This window comes from Sphaerodactylus townsendi, linkage group LG15 (assembly GCF_021028975.2).
Source record: "Sphaerodactylus townsendi isolate TG3544 linkage group LG15, MPM_Stown_v2.3, whole genome shotgun sequence".
Classification (NCBI taxonomy): domain Eukaryota; kingdom Metazoa; phylum Chordata; class Lepidosauria; order Squamata; family Sphaerodactylidae; genus Sphaerodactylus; species Sphaerodactylus townsendi.
Genome location: NC_059439.1, coordinates 28,860,495 through 28,879,095, shown reverse-complemented (window position 1 = coordinate 28,879,095; position 18,601 = coordinate 28,860,495). Strand labels below are relative to the sequence as shown.

General features: G+C 47.7%; 1 protein-coding gene across 3 annotated transcripts in view; it reads right to left on the bottom strand.

Annotated features, from left to right (window-relative positions):
- Positions 1 to 2,010: 2,010 nt before the first annotated feature.
- The window catches only part of CACNG7 (calcium voltage-gated channel auxiliary subunit gamma 7), a 49,225-nt gene continuing 32,634 nt past the window's right edge, over positions 2,011 to 18,601 (bottom strand). For 2 of the 3 annotated variants that reach the window (XM_048517150.1, XM_048517149.1), the window contains 2 exons: positions 14,991 to 15,136; positions 10,327 to 12,381 (listed from right to left, as the gene is read on the bottom strand). In XM_048517150.1, the coding sequence (XP_048373107.1) occupies positions 12,124 to 12,381; positions 14,991 to 15,136 (404 nt within the window). In that variant the 3' untranslated portion in view covers positions 10,327 to 12,123. Of the gene's footprint in view, positions 2,024 to 3,649; positions 3,654 to 10,326; positions 12,382 to 14,990; positions 15,137 to 18,601 lie in introns of those variants that run through there. The other variant, XR_007246237.1, reaches the window with a different exon arrangement.

The window sequence follows — 18,601 nt, the reverse complement described above, 5'->3', positions numbered from 1 at the left end:
TCTTTTCCCCTCCCGCCTGCTCTGGTTGCCATGCCAACGGAGAATGCTGTATCTCTGTTCAGCAGATGCCAGCACTAAGAACTCCCTCACTTCGCCCCCAGAAATCCAGCCCCGGAGGGGATTCTGATACTATCTTGATGGAGATTACCCTCTCTCCCCTCCACTGTTCTCACCGGGGGCTTCACTTGCTTCAGTGTCAGGACTCACCCGCCTTGGAAGGACATTTCCCCCTAAACACAAGTGTGTCAGAGGGGCATGTACAGACAATGGTGTAAATAGCAGTAAATGACAACAGAGAGAAGACGTCAAGACAGTTTTGTCAAAACGTTGAATACCCCGGCTGTGATCGGGCCTGCGCAAAGCCGGTCATAGCCTAGATAGGAAATGTAGACCCTATTTCAAACTGCTTATTAAGTCCCACAGATGTGTATTATATAAAGGCAAAAGTAAAATATAGCCACCCAGTTCTGAAAATGTTTTTGGTCAATCTGATGAGATAGTATTTGCAACCTTCTGGATATATCTGGCAGTATGTGAACGAGTAATTTCTTTTTCACTTGAACCGGTGAACATGGATTGATATCCATATGGACTAGCATTGGATGTGTTTCACTAAATTGGTTGGTTTCATAACTGTAATGTTTTTAATATGCCACTAAAGGCTTTTGTTGTTGTTGTTGTTGTTGTTGTTGTTAAGTCCCACAGAACTGATCTGAAAAATAAAATTGGTATCAGATCCTCTGAAGATGGCAGCCACAGATGCAGGCGAAACGTCAGGAGAAAATGCTGCGGGAACACGGCCATACAGCCCGGAAAACCCACAACCCCCTAAAATTGGTATCAGTTATCTGCAGTTATTCATCAATATCCAATCTGTATTCATCTTTTGTGATTATGAACCTTCTTTCAAATATTACTGTTTTGGGCTAAAGCATCCCTCTTGACTCTCTTTACAAGATCAATATTAATTAACAAAGGGTCCCCTTTGCCTCTGTTTGAGGGCCCCCCCCAATCATAGGCCCAGGCTAACTGGTCCCCCCCCCCCCCTTTCTGGTCTGTGATCTGTCATTCTTGTGAAGTTTCTATTGTCTTAGGACAGTATTTCTCATAAAACTTAAATTATGACAACAGCAAGTTTTATGAATTTTTTAATAGGTTTCATGGATTTTTAAATGAGCTTTATAGTTATATTATTTTAGATTGCAACTGTTTTTTGGGTCATCGGCACTTAGGCGAAGGACAACAGCTGCGGCTGTGCTTGGGCACTTGGACAGGTTTGTGAGGGGACAATCGGGCCATGGGGTGGGCTTGAGACATTTTAAAAACCTGTCTTAAATTGTGGCGTTGGTGTCCTCGTGGCGGCCCCAAGGACACTGTCATGTCTAGTTTGGGCCTGAGAGCTGAAAAAGCGGGGACACTCGGCAAGGTAGTTCAGGCAACTGACAGGTGGCGAAAGTGGTCCTCTCTGGTCCTTTCCAGCACTCTTTCACCTGCTGATCTTCTCTCCCCCCACCCCCGCCAACCACCCTCCTTCACTTGCTCCTCGGCTTCTCCCATCTTTCTTCCTGCACCCAACACCCACTCAGTCCTCACCCCCTCCCGCCACTGTCTTTCAGGCAGGCAATTTCGCCTCCTCTTCCTCTTTCTTCCTTCGTTCCCCTCCCTTTCCTCCCCCGCATCCTCTCCTCTTAATCTCTTCCCCCAGATTCGTTCTCCCATGCTTCCCACTTCCCCCTCTCCAATAAACGCTGCCTGTGGTACTGCCCCCCCCCCAAAAAACCCCTCCTCTTCCAACCCTGCCCCTGCTCAGCCAAATCCCTGCTTCAGTCCCCTCTCTCCTTCCTTGCATCTCTGCAGCTTGGCATCCCCCCCCCCCGCCAGTCTCTTCTCCTGCAGAACCCAAATGCCATCTTCCCCCCTCCCTCCCCGCACTCTGTCATGTCTCAAACTCCCCCCTCCATCCCTCCTATACTCCCTGCCATGTTTCTTCCTCCCAGCGGCTTCTGTTGGTTTTCTCCCTCCTCTCAGCGCTTTCCCCTTTCCCCTTTTAATTTTGCCTCCTATGAATCTTGGCTGCACAGTCATTGCTGCCATCCCAGCGGCCTTTTCATCCGTTCCCCTTCTCCTTAACCGGTTCCCCCAAGTCCACCCCCAAGGCCGACTCTCCTCCAAAAGCCTCCCTCAGCCAAATCCGTCTGCCACTGCTCTTCTCTCTCCCTCTGTTCTTTTCCACCCATCCATCCCCATCTTTTTCCTCTTCCCCTTCCCCCCCTCCACGAAAAGCATCTTTCCCTCTTTCCCCACTATCACTGCATCCTGCCTGATCCCGCCCCCTCCCCGGCTCCTCTCTGCGGCACAGATTCTGCCAGTTCCTTCGGTTGCCACGTGTGCAGCCAAGGTACCACATTCCAGCTCGTTGCCATGGCGACCGTTAACCCCTTCCGCGCTTTTGCGGGGATGCTGCAATTGTCGCTCATCCCTCCCTCTCTTTCTCGGAACCGGCGGGTCATTGGTTCGTGCAGCATTTCTGCTCGCCTAATTGGTTTTTGACGGGGGCTGAGGAAATCGATTGACAGAGATGGCCGTGTCCAAGGCAAGGGGAAAGAACTGGAGCCCTGTCTGTCTCTCATCCTTCTCTTTCTCTTCTCTCCTCAATCACCCGGCAGCTCTAGCCCCCCCATCCTTTCCTTCCCAACTCCCCTCTTCATGAAAACTTCTAGTACCCTCTCCCATGCCTCTGGCAACCCCAGAAACCTAACCTCCCTGCCTCCTCCAAGATATTTTGTACACTTCTCACGCAATGATTGGGTTGCCGACCTCCATGTTGGTCCTGGAGATCTTGAGGAATTACAACCAAGATCAGCACCCCTGGAGAAAATGACCAATCTGGAGGGTACATTATGCAGACTTAGGAGCAGCAGTGGCGTAGGAGGTTAAGAGCTCGTGTATCTAATCTGGAGGAACCGGGTTTGATTCCCAGCTCTGCCGCCTGAGCTGTGGAGGCTTATCTGGGGAATTCAGATTAGCCTGGGCGCTCCCACACACGCCAGCTGGGTGACCTTGGGCTAGTCAAATACAAATACAAATACAATACCTTTAATGGCATATAAAAAGTGGTAAAATGCAAATTATGTTAAAACCAATTGACTAAAATTTACACAAAGGTTTCACCCTTGATCCAAGTGCCTTTGTTAAAAACCTGGCAACTGATTCAGTAGTGTGGGGATGATGGTCACTAAGCAAGTATGAAACTATTTCCTTGTCTGATCTCACTGAAAATTTCTTCAAGATGGCCTCGAGAAAAAGCAACCGATAGACTGCCAAATCTTTACAATGAAGGAGCACGTGTTCAGTTGTTTCGGGTAGGCCCGCTGCGCAGGAACAAGTCCTGTTCTCCTGTGGGATGCCATGATATCTGCCTCTTGTTTGGGCAGTCGGTAGCACATTAAGCCGAGCAAGCATAAAATATCTACGGAGATGTGGATTGATTAAATTACTCAGATATTTAGCCATAAAACCCGGCAATGGTGGTGAAATGCCATAAAATGTGGGAGAACAAGTTCTGCAGGCTCCAGCTGTGAGAAGCTGCCCTTCAATGTCAAGAGTACGTTGGGCTAGTCACAGCTTCTCGGAGCTCTCTCAGCCCCACCCACCTCACAGGGTGTTTGTTGTGAGGGGGGAAGGGCAAGGAGATTGTAAGCCCCTTTGAGTCTCCTGCAGGAGAGAAAGGGGGGATATAAATCCAAACTCCTCCTCCTCCTCCTCCTCTTCCTCTTCCTCTTCCTCTTCCTCTTCCTCTTCTTCTACTCCACTGAGATCCCCCCCTTTCCGAAACCTTGCCTTCCCCAACTCCACCTGCAAAATGTCTAGGAATTTCCCAAGCACAGAGTTGGTGAGCCTGGACACAGTTCTTAACATAGCTCCTGAACCCTGGAATTCATGAGAAGGTAGTAGAAGAAGAGTTTGGATTTATACCCCGCCTTTCTTTCCTGTAAGGATGCTCAAAGTGGCTTACAAGCTCCTTACAAGCTCCACAACAGACACCTTGTGAGGTAGGTGGAGCAGAGAGAGCTCCAAAGAACTGGGACTAGCCCAAGGTCACCCGTGAGGAATGTAGGAGTGCGGAAACACATCTAGTTCACCAGATAAGCCTCCACCACTCAGGTGGAGGAGTGAGGAATCAAACCCAGTTCTCCAGATTAGAATCCACCTGCTCTTAACTACTACCCCATGAGTAAAGATGAGTGCCTCTGAATACAGGCAGAGTGCCTTTCCCTACCAACTTGATAAACTGTGGTCTACCCTTGAAAGCCAGAGAAGGTAGATTTTAGGTTAGTTTGTATTCCAGACTCCATCAATATAGAAGCTAGGCATGTCTCTATACCCAAAAACCCTGACTATCCTTCAGGCATTCAACGCCTTTCATAAGAGGTCCCACGATCATGACGCAGCGACATTTTTGTTTGAAATAAAGTTTATTGAAGTCTTATTTACATTATAGTACAGAGTAAATAATGGAACTTTTTCAGCATCTCCTCCTCCGTGGCAAGGAGGGGCAGCTGGGGTTGGGACTTTTTATTAATTGTCATAATAATTAATAATCATGAATAACCATTTCCTTGTAATTCATTTTTTAAAAAACCCAGGTTCCTTTGTCGGCTAATTAAACCCCGCCCCCGCCCCTTAGATTCCCCGTTTCCTAAACCCATTCACCCCAAAATTCTAGGATGCAGACTAAGAAAATAGAATTGTCCGTCGGCGCCCCAACCCCAAACCAGCAACTCGGCTTTGCCTCTCTATGATTACAGGTATTGCTCTTCTCTCCCCCCCCCCGCCCCTCAAAGTTACATTCTTTGTTTTAACTTCTGAACTGTTTGTTGAGAATCAACTTCTCAGCGGCTACCAAGTGTGCGTGTATGTATGTGTGCGCAAATGCAACTCTTCCAGCACCACCAACGTGTCCCCGCTCCTCCTCCTGTGGTGTGGTAGAGACCGTTTTTAACATTTTCATTGCTATAAAAAGGAACATTTTGCCATTGGGAACAACGTAGCCCGAACACTCCCTGTAAATGTAATGCAAAAGAGATGTCCCAAACCCCTGTCTCTTTTTGTGTGTGTAAATGGTACACGATGGCTTTTAGCCCTTAGAAGACTTTCACCCCCAAAGGGTGTTTTGTGTCCGTGCGTGAAGGAAATGGGGTCCCTTTTTTAAAAAAAATGCTTTCACTACCAAAATGCATGAAACTTCATGTACAGATGCACACCATAGAGAGGTACCAGCTTTCTTTCTTTTCTGGTCGGGCTCCTGAGCCGTTAATATGGCATGGAAGTCGAACAGGTGCGGGTTGGCATAAAAACGCCGCGTGTGAAAACTTCACCTGTCGGGTGTTTGCTTGGGAAACGCATACAAGCCCTAGCGGAAACAAAAGATGACGGATGTACAATAAAAAAACAAAGCTATATTTTTTTCGCGACTGCTTTCATTCAGCACTTCCTGGTTTCTAGCCAAACTGTGCATTTCACAGTGGTGGGCATCTAGATCAAAGAGAGACTGCCCATAACCTTAGAAAGATGCATGGGAGAAAACGTCTTGCCGTTTGCATTTTGCACTTCATAGAATTTTTCATTCTATGCAGTTTTAAAGGCCCGGGACCCCTCCTGATAAAGATAATCTGCTCTCTTTGTGTGGGCTTTTCCCCCTGCCCTGAACGGCCTCAGTTCATGCAAACAGGTGTTCGTGCACTCATGAACAGATGGAGAGGAGAAGAAGGCGAGTCCTTTCCAGATGTATACATGCAACTCCATCCTTCCATGACAACGGAGTCAAATCATCCCTTCTCTACATGAACGAGCCGCATTATATGCATCCAGCATCCTAGATAGTTTATACGCCAAAGCCAAGTAATGGGTGAAGTGAGACTTATCTGTATCTGAAACATGCAAAGGCGATACTGAGTCGAGGAGTAAATGACCGCATCTAAGGGATTGTCTCAGGAGTATATATGAATTCTGCAGGCAGTGCAACAGCCGCCTAAGAAAATTAGGTCTTGCCACCATTTTGACTGGACCAGCTCCTACGTCTCTAAGAGATTCAGGGCAGTTAGGAATGCGCAGCATCCCGTGCCAGGAACTGGATTAATTGTTGCATTTGTTTTTGGCCTTCATGCAACACATAGCTGCGCTATGCATGTCAAAAATAATCCTGGAGGAAACATGTATGTTTGTGTGTGTGTTGGGGGAAGGGGACTTGGTTTCCTCTTCAGATCCCAAGAATTGCTTTCAAGTTCAAGAACACTGTCATGGATTTTTTTGGGCCGGGTGGCCATAGTTCGGTAGTTTTAGCTCCTAACGGTTCACCCGCATTCGTTGTTGGCATCTTCTCTCCGTGGCAAAGTTTACCATGACATACCTCTGAAGATGCCCGCCACAGAGGCGGGTGAAATGTTTGGCGCAAACACTACTAAACCATGGCCACATTGCCCGAAAACCCACAACAGCCCATTGATTTGGGCCATGAAAGCCTTTGGCGACACTGTTTGTATTTTTAATCTTATAATAATTCATAAACAACTTGAAATAGTCACCCTATCTTTTTTTGTAGCAAGATGTGATCCTACATTCAAACAGCCTAGGGACTTTTATGATTCTTCGTTATATTCTCATGCATCCGTCTGTTTTTTGCTCAGACTTCAATTGTTCCACAGTACAAAAATCACCCCCCCCCTTTTTAAAACTAGAACGTTTTGAATAGAAACTTTTATGAATTACTTTCTTGGAGGAGGGACAAGGAAGTAGGATTCTTTTTCACTCAGCATGTCTAAGCCCCCTGCTTTTTAAATATACATATTTATAACCTGTGCAATTTTGGAGACTGGGAATGGGGGAACTTCAGGTATGGGGGCCAACTCAGGGCTACTGTGCATTTCCTGTTACCCCTTGCCCAGACATTGCAAGTAGGGCTAACAGTTCAGCAGGAGAAGGGGAAAACCCGTCTGCCATAGCAGCACCGGAATTACCCTGTTGGGCGGTTCTCAGCATTATTGCTTTCACATAGTTCTGATGCTAAGAGTTTGGATTTATATCCCATCTTTCTCTCCTGTAAGGAGACTCAAGGTGGCTTACAAGCTCCTCAACAGACACCTTGTGAGGTAGGTGAGGATGAGAGAGTTCAGGGAGAACTGTGACTCGCCCAAGGTCACCCAGCTGGCAAGTGTCGAAGTGCACAAGCTAATCTGATTCACCAGATAAGGCTCCACAGCTCAAGTGGCAGAGCGGGGAATCAAACCCAGTTCCCCAGATTAGAGTGCACCTGCTCTTGACCACTACACCACCAAGCCGCCATGTTGTACCTGTGGATGGCTCACAACCAAGTTCTCTCCAAAACGATAAAGCACAGGGCCCAATTTGACCTGATTGGCAACTTCCAAGTTTGAACGCGACCATGTGGGTGGTGCGACTGGCGACGCTTCTGTCATGGTCCCGCCACCCGAATGGTGATTTTCAAATGGAGCCAGAAGTGAGGGTTTTATGCCATTAGTTTGCTCACAGCTCTAGGAAGTCAAGAGGACTAGAAACTTGTCCTTTGAGGGGAAAGTCCTCAGGATTACATGTGATGCTGTGGGCAGACCCTGCGGGAGCTACAGACTTCCTTGAAGGTGGGAAGAGTTCCCTAGCTCTGAGACAGCCCCGACCTCTCCTTTTGCCCATGATTCTCCTTGGGTGGGGATTTGGACCCTCAGGTGGGCTGCTTGATTAAAAAAACAAAAACAAGGCCCACTCACTTGCAACCAGCAACGTTTGTCAAACTTTGGCCCCATCCGCACACGCAAAATAATGCATTTTCAAACCACTTTCACAACGGTTTGCAAGTGGATTTTGCCATTCCGCACAGCTTCAAAGAGCATTGAAAGCAGTTTGAAAGTGCATTATTCTGCATGTGCGGAATGAGCCTTTGATTATCCTTAATAAGCAGCTGGGAAGAAAATGGCAAATGGCGATGCTTTTAGGCGGTAGATGACAGGGAAGCGCCCACACAAAATGGGGACAGTGCTGGAAGGTGAACTTGACTGCAGCTGGGGCTGACTCAGCGGCAGGAGGAGGAGAAGACGACGTGCGGAAAAAGGGAATCAGAGTTTTGTCGAAAGCTGAATCAGCGCTATCTCTCCCCCCCCCCCCATCCCTTTCATAGCTGTGGCGGCAGCAAAGTGCATGCATCTGTTCTTTCTCCTTCAAAGGCCCTTGCCTGCCTTCTCCTCCCCATTTCCTACGGCATCTCGCACTTCCAACGTAGACACCTTCTGGAATCTTTGGAAAGCTGTCGGGATTCAGAATTCGAACCCAGCAAGGTGCACAGAGGCTTAGAACCCGGGAAAGAAAAGAAGTTGGTAGCTTTGGCATCCGAATTTGGGGACGCACGGCAATCGATGCCGGTTGAAAATCCAATGACCGTCCTTCTCTTTCTACAGGATGTCCCTTCTGGTTAACCCTTGGGAAACAGACACAGCCAGCCCAGTCCAAGAATCCGCAGTGGCTCTTGCCTGGGCAGCCGCGTTCCCATCTTTCCTTATTCCGTACAAGGAGATAAAGTAAAAAGCTCATCCCTTTAACTTCAGTTGCTTGGACAGAATGGAAACAAACCTGCACTACAGAAGGAAATGCATTTGTCTTTCTGCTGTGCACAGAACAAGATGAGGAGGGGGGGCCCACAATTTTAATTTTCATCCAGGACAGTAAAATAGTTTGATTTGGCCCTGGGATTGGCTATCGCTGAACAGCCAGAAACTCAGCGAAGAATAAAGCCCCCCCCCCAATAATATCCCATCCAAAGCAACGTTTCCTTTTCTTTGATCATCTCACCCTATAACTTCTCCAATACATGCAATATATGTCTTCGTTTTATTCCCCAACTTCCCCTCTCCAATAATCTTTCAGTCCAGTGTTCCACAATCCGTCAGCCCCTCCCAGAACCACATTGTGTCCTGCGAGTGTCTTTTTCTTTCTCAAAAATGCCCTCCCCCCCCCCTTTTCTGTCCTCTGTTCCTTGGGCAAAGTACAGAAACATCCATGTATAGGAGCTGGAGTGGCAAAAGAGCAGTTGAGAAAAGGGAAGGAAGAAATGGGAGAGGATAAACTATAAAAAAAAGACGGAGTAAATGGGACGAGGCTTACAAAATATATTTAAGAAGAATTAAAAATGGGAAGCTGTCAAAGAACGATGCACGGCAAAGAAAGGGAAAAAGAGTCCTGAGTCCTTAGAGGAGGGTGGCTCGTGATAAAGTAAAGCGACAGGAAGACGAGGCTGAGGTAAAACGTGAAACAAAACAAGGGAGCCGGCAAACAAACAAAAAACGACGCGACTGTAAAAAATAACAGGAAGAATGAAGAGAGGAAACCGAAACAGCTGACAGGCGAACAAACAAACAAAAAGGGTAAAAACTAAACGGGAAGAAATTGAAGCAGAGGAGGAAGGACTCTGAATAGCTTTAAAACAAAACGGAAGAGGGGAAATACCAACATCTGAGAACTGTATGAAAGGAACAGAAAGAGAACAAAATCCGTTGCCCGCAGTAGCTGACATAGCAGCTGGATAATAACCGATCCGTTCTCTGCGTTTCGCTCTCTCTTCTTTCTTCTTCTTCAGTCTTTGCCTCGATGGCCTCAAGCGGCATCGGTGGCCGAAGGAAGCATGCTTGAAAAAGAGTCTGGAGTTCTCAAGTTTCCTTTGGTGCCAAGACATGGCTGTGACACCTGCTGATGGAAAATCGAATGGTAGGGTAGGAATCTTTTGAGGCATTGACGGCTGGAAGACACAATTGTTTCCTCACCCCTCTGTCGTAAGTGTTGTCTTTCGTCGGTGGGTCACCAAATAAAAACGGTCTCTTCAAACAATACGGTGGGTTCTTTGTCAAAATGCTTGTAGAAAACAACGATGGTGGAAGAGGTGGATGGTGTCAGGCCTTGGGGGAAAATGTCAGAAATGAAGCTGTTTTCTTTCTAGGATAGGAACAGAGACCGAAAAGAAGAAGAAGAAGAAGAGTTTGGATTTATATCCCCCCTTTCTCTCCTGTACGAGACTCAAAGGGGCTTACAATCTCCTTGCCCTTCCCCCCTCACAACAAACACCCTGTGAGGTAGGTGGGGCTGAGAGAGCTCCGAGAAGCTGTGACTAGCCCAAGGTCACCCAGCTGGCGTGTATGGGAGTGTACAGGCTAATGTGAATTCCCCAGATAAGCCTCCACAGCTCAGGCGGCAGAGCTGGGAATCAAACCTGGTTCCTCCAGATTAGATACACAAGCTCTTAACCTCCTACGCCACTGCTGCAATAACAATAACGACAGGATGTTTCGGGTTGGAAACGGCCGGTGGCGTAGGACTTTGCCGCTGGGATTCAACAAAGCCCCAGAGCCACACCATGCGTTCGGGTTTTTAGTCAACTAGAGCCCGACTTGGGTTTCCCATAGTTGCACAGGAGAGACTTAATGGGTTCAGAACCATGCCAAGTTTTGGGGGCCAGGGACCAAACGCTTTTCCTGTGCAGAACCAGCGTTAGGGGAGAGCTTTGCTCTGTTATAGCAGCTCCACATGCACGGAATACTCCGTAAAGGGCAACAGAGGCGTATCTAGGAAAAATAGAGCTTGGAGACAAAATCTGCATTTTTAGCCATACCTACCACCTGGAGTCCAGGTCTATTGCCTGGAGCTTGTGCCGGCGTCCAGGTCTACTGCTTGGAGCCGATGCCTGCATCCAGGTCAACCACCTGGAGCTGGTGCCAGCACCCAGGACTATGTGAGCCCGGGGACATAGGTTACCCCATGTCACCATAGGTGGTACACGCCTGAGGAGCAGCACAAACTGGGAAATAACAGAGCTGTTTCAAGCCCCTATGGGATCTGTTTTATTTTTCAAAAGCCATTTCTTGCTGCTGCTGTGTGGTTGTGGGGAACCTGGACCCAACTCGTTAAAAACCCAAACATGTAGTTTGGCTTGGAGGCAGTTAAAAATACATAACAGATAAGTGTTGGAATTGGACGATGGTAGAATTACCAAAATGGTGGCCTAGTCGTTTCCTGCCACGAACTGGAAGGGGAGGGGGGGACCTCAACTTTTAACAGAATCGGTCATCTGTGGCCACAGCAAAATATCAGAGGAAGAATCTTATGCTAGAGTATTGTATTTGGGTGACTGAGATATTGAGAGAGATTAAATTGAGGGAAGCGTTTCTGTCTGGATGAGATATTTCAGGACCGGTAAACGGCGCAGTCCTAACAGATGCCTGTCACAAAACGAAGTGGCGAAAAGGAAAATGCACTTCCTGCTGTAACTTAAAGAAAAATGGGCTAGAAGAATGGTTGTTTCCGGGTGAGTGACCCATTAAATGGAACCTTCTGGTGCAAGAAGGTGTCACTTACAGTTGGAAAAATAGAAGATCAATACAAATTATTTCATTTCAAGGTCATTCGAGTCTTGTGAGGGGAGCGAGGTTTGACAGAAGGAGGCGATGGCAAGAGGCCATTTCCTGTCAGGACTTGGATTTGATGGGGCGAGAAAAGTCCTGATGGGGATCTTTCTGTCAAGATGCGAACAATGTCAATCGTTTTTGAAAGCTACTTTTTGTCAGACTGGTTTTTTTGGGGGGTTGGGGGGTTGGGAGAACATGCTAGATGAGCCCCCCTTCCTGCTAGGCTTCCTAACCACCTGAGTGAGAGGAGAGGTATTTTGAAGCAGTGGAATTGAAAACGGGAGGACGTATTCCTTAGCTATATTTCTTCCACCGCTTTGTAGAGGATGGGATAGGGCAGATGTGGTCATTTACTGCATATGTGTGAGGTTCGTGTGTTGGCTGGACTTTTAAAATTTGATAGCTAATGGGAACGAGAAAATTAGAACAGTTTCCCAGTGGGGTGGTGGGAGAGGGACATCCGGCAATCTCAAAGGTTGGTTGAATGGTTCCCACCGGCTGGAGAGAAAGAGAGAGGACAATTTCTAGCAGAGCAGGTGGTATGAGTCTTCAGAGAGGGGGGAAGACGGGACCCCATTGGCAGGGGTGTCTCCAAAGGCAGGGAGGGGCAGGTACAGTCTGCAAGCAATGCCGGCTTCCTTGTCCAGCGCGTTCTCTGGCGCGTTTAGCAAGGTGAGGTGGATATGTGCATGTGTTCAGGGTACTTGATGGCCGGTGGGTAGTTCTGAGTCATCTGGATGGAAACGTCGCTGGAGATATCTGAGGGGCTGCGTCCACGGTGCCACACCTCCGGGTGCAAGAACTGGCCGGAGTAGTCAGAACAGTCGCTCAGGCGCGGGCGGTAGAAAGCGGGGTGGGGGCGGTACATTTCCTCCTCGGCGTAGCGCTTCGTGAAGAGGTAGACAGACATCACGCCTGCGCCCTGGAGGAACAATGGCACCGAGAAGGAACACAATTTAAAAGAAGCCCCGATGGGTCAAAGTTTACACAAACAAGAAACTACTGAATCCTGGTATTGGAAGGGATACATTATGGCCATAATTTAACGAAAGTAGTTGGAGCTTCTTTATGAGGAGAGGCTGCAGCGTTTGGGACTCTTTAGTTTGGAGAGGAGACGTCTGAGGGGGGATATGATTGAAGTCTATAACATTATGCAGGGGGTAGAAAATGTTGACAGAGAGAAATTTTTCTCTCTTTCTCACAATACTAGAACTAGGGGGCATTCATTGAAAATGCTGGGGGGAAGAATTAGGACTAATAAAAGGAAACATTTCTTCATGCAACGTGTGATTGGTGTTTGGAATATGCTGCCACAGGAGGTGGTGACGGCCGCTAACCTGGATAGCTTTAAAAAGGGCTTGGACAGATTTATGGAGGAGAAGTCGATCTATGGCTACCAATCATGATCCTCCTTGATCTCAGATTGCAAATGCCTTACCAGACCAGGCGCTCAGGAGCAGCAGCAGCAGCAGGCCCTTGCTTTCACATCCTGCACGTGAGCTCCCAAAGGCACCTGGTGGGCCACTGTGAGTAGCAGAGTGCTGGACTAGATGGACTCTGGTCTGATCAAGCAGGCTAGTTCTTATGTTCTTATGTAGATGTGATGGAAACCCTACAGGGTGTGTGTGTGTGTATACACAATACATCCCTTTCTGTACCCAAGATGCATTTCACATTCCACCCTTTCCCCTAGAGATGTTAGGCTTGCTTTCTGTAATGGGAGTCCGCATGGTAACCCCTTTCGTTGCTCCCTGGTGCTTCAGACACTGGTGAGAGGAAATGAAAGGGAGAAATGCATACCAGCAGCAAACCAGTAAACCAGAAAGTGGCATAGGGACGCTCTAGCATTTCACAAAATCTCTATGGTAAAAATATTTTTTGCAAAATGACAAGAGCGTCCACTACGTGACTTCCAGTTTTAACTGCAGCCTGGCAAGTCTCCCTTCTTCAGAGATTCCTGATTCTACCTCCCTGACCCCAACACACTTATCAGACACAATTACAGGCTTTTGCATCTAGCTTTTATCTTGCTAGCAAGACCTATAGAACTGGAAGTAGTAAGTGCTGATTTGGGAAGGTAGAAAATGAAGACTTTTTTTTTTGCATGTGGTATATGCGTAAATAGACTTCAGATTACTGGAAACAAGTACCGGGTAGACAGATTCTTTACAGAAATTTTACTGTACAGTTGACATAACTAAAATAATAGTATCTTTACATATCATTACCGCAGTCAGATTGGTCTTTGCTAGGAACTGGAAGCCAAAAAATGGTGGTACGGGAAGGTTCAGCACCAGTACAGTGGACAGCTCCAAAACTCCAGGAATTTCCTAACCGGGAGCTGTCAACAGTAGTGTGATGAAAAACTGGTACTGAACTTTCCATAAAACCTTAGCTCAGTGGTTCTCAACCTTCCTAATGCCGCGACCCTTTAATACAGTTCCTCATGTTATGGTGACCCCCCAACCCTAACATTTATCCATTTTACAGATGGAGAACACTGATGCAGAGAGTCTTAGGCGACCCCTGTGTAAGGCCCATTCGAAAGGGTCGCGACCCCCAGGTTGAGAACCACTGCCTTAACTGTAGCATTATCCTCCTACCAACTGCTCCTCAAAAACTTACACCAGGGCATGAAGGCAAAAGCAGTCTCCTACATGGAACTAGATTGTATATTTGGGTACCGAACAAATCTCTATGGATCGTTCTATTTTTTGTTAGCCCTCTAAGCCCATGGCTGTTTCTCTATCTTGTAGTGTGGAGCTCTGTTATTTTAGGATGTGTCATGTGATCATTGCAACCCCAACCATCATCACTGTATGGTTCTGATTACTTCATAGTACCCGTGTCCTGAGCTGCTGATAATTAAAACTAGGGTTTTTTTTTAAATGTCCTATATGGAGCTACCTAGTCAAATCACCTGCTACCTTCCACACTCTTGCGGAGATGCGAAGGGCCGAACCTGAGACTTTGGGGCATGCAGGGTGTATGCTCTATGTGCCTCCCCACCATATCTGTGAACAGTTTGTAAGGCTAGCTCGCATTCCATGACAGCCCGAATGGTGGATGGCTACAAACAGCAAAATGACTGGTGACTCTTGTGGCCTTTCAGGCTGGCAAGAGTCTCAACTCATATAATCCAAATCCAGATCTGCCATTCAAGACCCCGCTGGAGTAGAGGAGGAGGAGGAGAAGTAGAAGAGGAGGAGGAGGAGGATTTTGGATTTATATCCCACCTTTGTCTCCTATAAGAAGACTCAAGGTGGCTTCCAAGCTCCTTTCCCTTCCTCTCCTCACAGCAGATACCTTGTGAAGTAGGTGGGGCTGAGAGAGTTCTGAGAGAACTGTGAGCAGCCCAAGGTCACCCAGCTGGGATGTTGGAGTGCGAAAACACATCTGGTTCCCCAGATAAGCCTCTGCCGCTCAGGTGGAGGAGTGGGGAATCAAACCCGGTTCTCCAGATTAGAATCCACCTGCTCTCAACCACTACACCACTCTGGCTCTCAAAGGGGGCAGTCATCAGTACCGTACCTCTTTCAGCAAGAAGGAAGAAGCTGCAAAGGCGAACGACCACCCGTAGCGGTACTGGAAGTATTGCTCCGAGCCGCTGGGGCGGTTCATCACCTCGTCGTTGATGCTGGAGATGTACAAGACCAAGCCCACCACAAGAGAGAGCCCTACAAAAAAAAAGCACAGAAATGAGAAGGATGGAAAGAAAAAGAAAAGAGAACTGGGTGTTACCTCCCTCCTTCCTCCCATTAGCTTTGCTTGCCTTCCAAACCTTCTGGTGGAAAATGGATCCTTCCCACTTAGCTCAGTTATCAAATGCAGCTGCTTCTGAGCACGTTGAGACATAGCATGATTCTTCCTGATTCACAAATATCCCATACAGCGAGCGGCTCTGCCCTTGTTCGGAGGGGGATATAGAGACCATCTAACATGCCGCAGAAGGCCATTGCTTTCATCTCCTGCATGTGAGCTCCCAAAGGCACCTGGTGGGCTACTGCGAGTAGCAGAGAGCTGGACTAGATGGACTCTGGTCTGATCCAGCTGGCTTGTTCTTATGTTCTTATGTATTCTTACACTGTAAATTTTATACATCCTTAAGAGACATCTTCCTAAAACCCCATTTGAACGAAACTCTGCTGACTTCTGCCAAAGGAAAAAAGTTAAATTCTTACTCCGTGACAAAAACTCCCAGATAACTACAGATGTTGCTGCCTTTTTAATAAGGGCGATGAAGATTCGAAACCTCCAAGTCACGTCTGATTGATTATATGGACAATCAATTACAAACGGTCTTTTGATTTTCTTCTTCCTGCCTACATTGACTATGAGGGTAGTTTTATGCCTAATTTAACTTATTTACGTGCCAATAGAAGGTGCTGCTGCTGCTGCTGTTGATTCTTCCCACCACCCCATGCCCCTAGCCCAGTGATGGTGAACCTTTTAGAGACCAAGTGCCAGGGGCGGAGCAAGGGGAAGCTGCACCCAGGGCACGCATGCGCCCCACACCCCTGCCATCCCCCTGTCTGCCCCGCCCTGCCCTGAAACACCCTGAAACACCACTGCCACGCCCCCAGGACCTCTTGCCATGCCCCCACAGGGGAGCATGCCCAGTGCATTGCACCCCCCTCGCTCCCTTGGTACTATGCCACTGTCAAATGCCCAAACTGGGGCGACGGCATGCATGCCCACAAAGAGAGCTCTGCCACCTCTGGCACACGTGCCATAGGTTCGCCACCACTGCCCTAGGCAATGTAGCAGCTGAGGGGTTGTCTTGCCCATGGTGACAGTGTTCCCAAACTGAAGTCTGTCTTACCAAACTTAATGGAAACCATTGATAATAGAAGCCTGCTCTCACCTGCCTAACCCAACTCCTTCATCTGCACACCCCCAACCTTCAGTTCATTTAGTTCTTTGGTCAGGGGCGTAACGAGGCAAACTGTAGCCCTGGGCAAAACCTGAGTTGGATGCCCCCCCCCATGGTCGGCCACTTCACCATGACCAAATTTATTTTGCACCAGGACATTGGTGCGTGCAGGGGATGCATTTTTAGACACATCAGCACTAAAATTTCAGCGTATCATCAGGAGACTGTCCTTATGCTATCCCCCGAGTTTGGTGAGGTTTGGTTCAAGGAGTCCAAAGTTATGGACTCCCAAAAGGGGTGCCCCATCCCCCATTGTTTCCAATGGGAGCTAATAGGAGATGGGGGCTACAGTTTTGAGGGTCCATAACTTTGGCCCCCCTGAATCAAACTGCACCAAACCTGGGGGGTATCACTAGGGCAGTCTCCTGATGAGACCCTGAAAGTTTTGAGACTGTGCCTTCAGAAATGTGCCCCCCCCCCAGCTTGCAACCCCCATTGACAGCAATGCAGAAAACTCAATGCAGAACAAAGATTCTTGGGCAAATTTCGGCCAAAAATGGAAAACCACTAAAATACCCAAAAATGAACCCAGCATTTTGATGCCCCCCACAAGGTGATGCCCTGGGCAGCTGCCCACCTTGCTCAATGGGCATTACACCAGTGTCTTTGGTTATGATGTGCAGGCATGCTGTTGGATACATCTGGCTCTGTGTGGCACGCTGTGCTGTGGTGCCACGGAATGGTCTATGCTTGGGCAGCACACCGCATCACAGCTCTAATGCTCAATTTTGGACGGCTGATGGGGAAATTTTTTTTCCCATGGATGCCTTGCAGCCATCACTCGCCCAGCATTCTCGATTATCTCATGACCCCAAAGAAATCCAGCTTGGACCCCTGAGCTTGCTCTTTTTTCAGGTTCAAACAGCAGAACTGCAACCATTTGGCCTCAGCTTCGTCTCTGCTTTCCATTTCTCCAGTTGCCCACATGAATGGGAAAGCAGGATTCTAGTCAGTTCTCCCTGCCGCTGCCTCTACTGTGTTAGATTTGACAACCTTGCATGCAGCAGGCACAGAATTCTGGGAGAGCTCAGGGAACATTCTAAAAGTGACAGTTGGAGACTGTAGCTCTCTGTCTCTGAGGAAGGTTGTTGTTCAGTTTTATGTTAACTAAAGCTATGTAAAAGCCTCTGACTGAAAGTTTAATCCTGTAAACTTTTCTTATTATTGGTAATCAAATTGTAACAAAAGGATGAACTGCAAATGCATCGACATATAAGTGTTACTTTGTCTATATGTTCTTAGTATAAATAAAGTTCTTTTGTTTATGATTTCTGAGGTAAAAAGGCTGGTCTTTGCCAAGATAACTGTTCTTATTTAAATTGAAAGACAGCAACGCACGGACCGAAGCTACATTCCGCTCACAGTTATTCTGCTTATGGACGAACAGGAAAGGACCAACACTGAGCCAGAACGAGAAAATACAAGGAAAATACGACCACACAACGGACCAGGAAGGAGAACAGCACGACAAGGAGGACACAAGGAATGGAGAAAATAAAATACAACAGACAAGGACGGACAACTGGAGGAACACAACCGACAACTGAACGCACAGGAAAAATGGACAACTGAGGAGAAGGCACAACCAGCACAAGGACCAGGAGGAAGGAGACACACAGCCACGACCAGGAGAAGGACAAGGAGAACTGAACTGAACACGACACACAACTGAACAAGACCACAGCCGACACACGAGAAGAACACAAGGAGGACACAACCAGAACAAGGAGGAAAATGAGAAAAAGACACAAGGAACTGGAGGCATGGAGAAGGAGGAAGAAATGGAGGACCAGGAACAGCAGAGGAACAAGGAGGAAGACACAAGGAGGAGGAAGACCAGGAGAAGGAAAAGACACAGTGAACCAGGAAGGAGGAAGGAAAATGGAAGGAGAAAGGAGAATGAAGGACCAAGGAAGAGGAGCACATGGAAGGAAAGGAGGAGGAGGAAGGAGGAAATACATGGAAGGAGGAAGAAGGAGGAAAATGGAAGGAACTGGTAACCAGGAGGAAGGAGGAAAGTGGATGGAAGGAGAACTGAAAAGGAGAATATGGAAGAAAAAGGAGGAAGATGAGGAAGGAGAAAAGGAGAAGGACCAAGGAAAGGAAATATGGAGAAAGGAAGGAAGGAGGAAGGAAGGAGGAGAATGAAAGAAAGGAGGAAAATAATGGAATCAGTGGTGGAGGAGGAAGGAAGGAAGGAAGGAAGAAA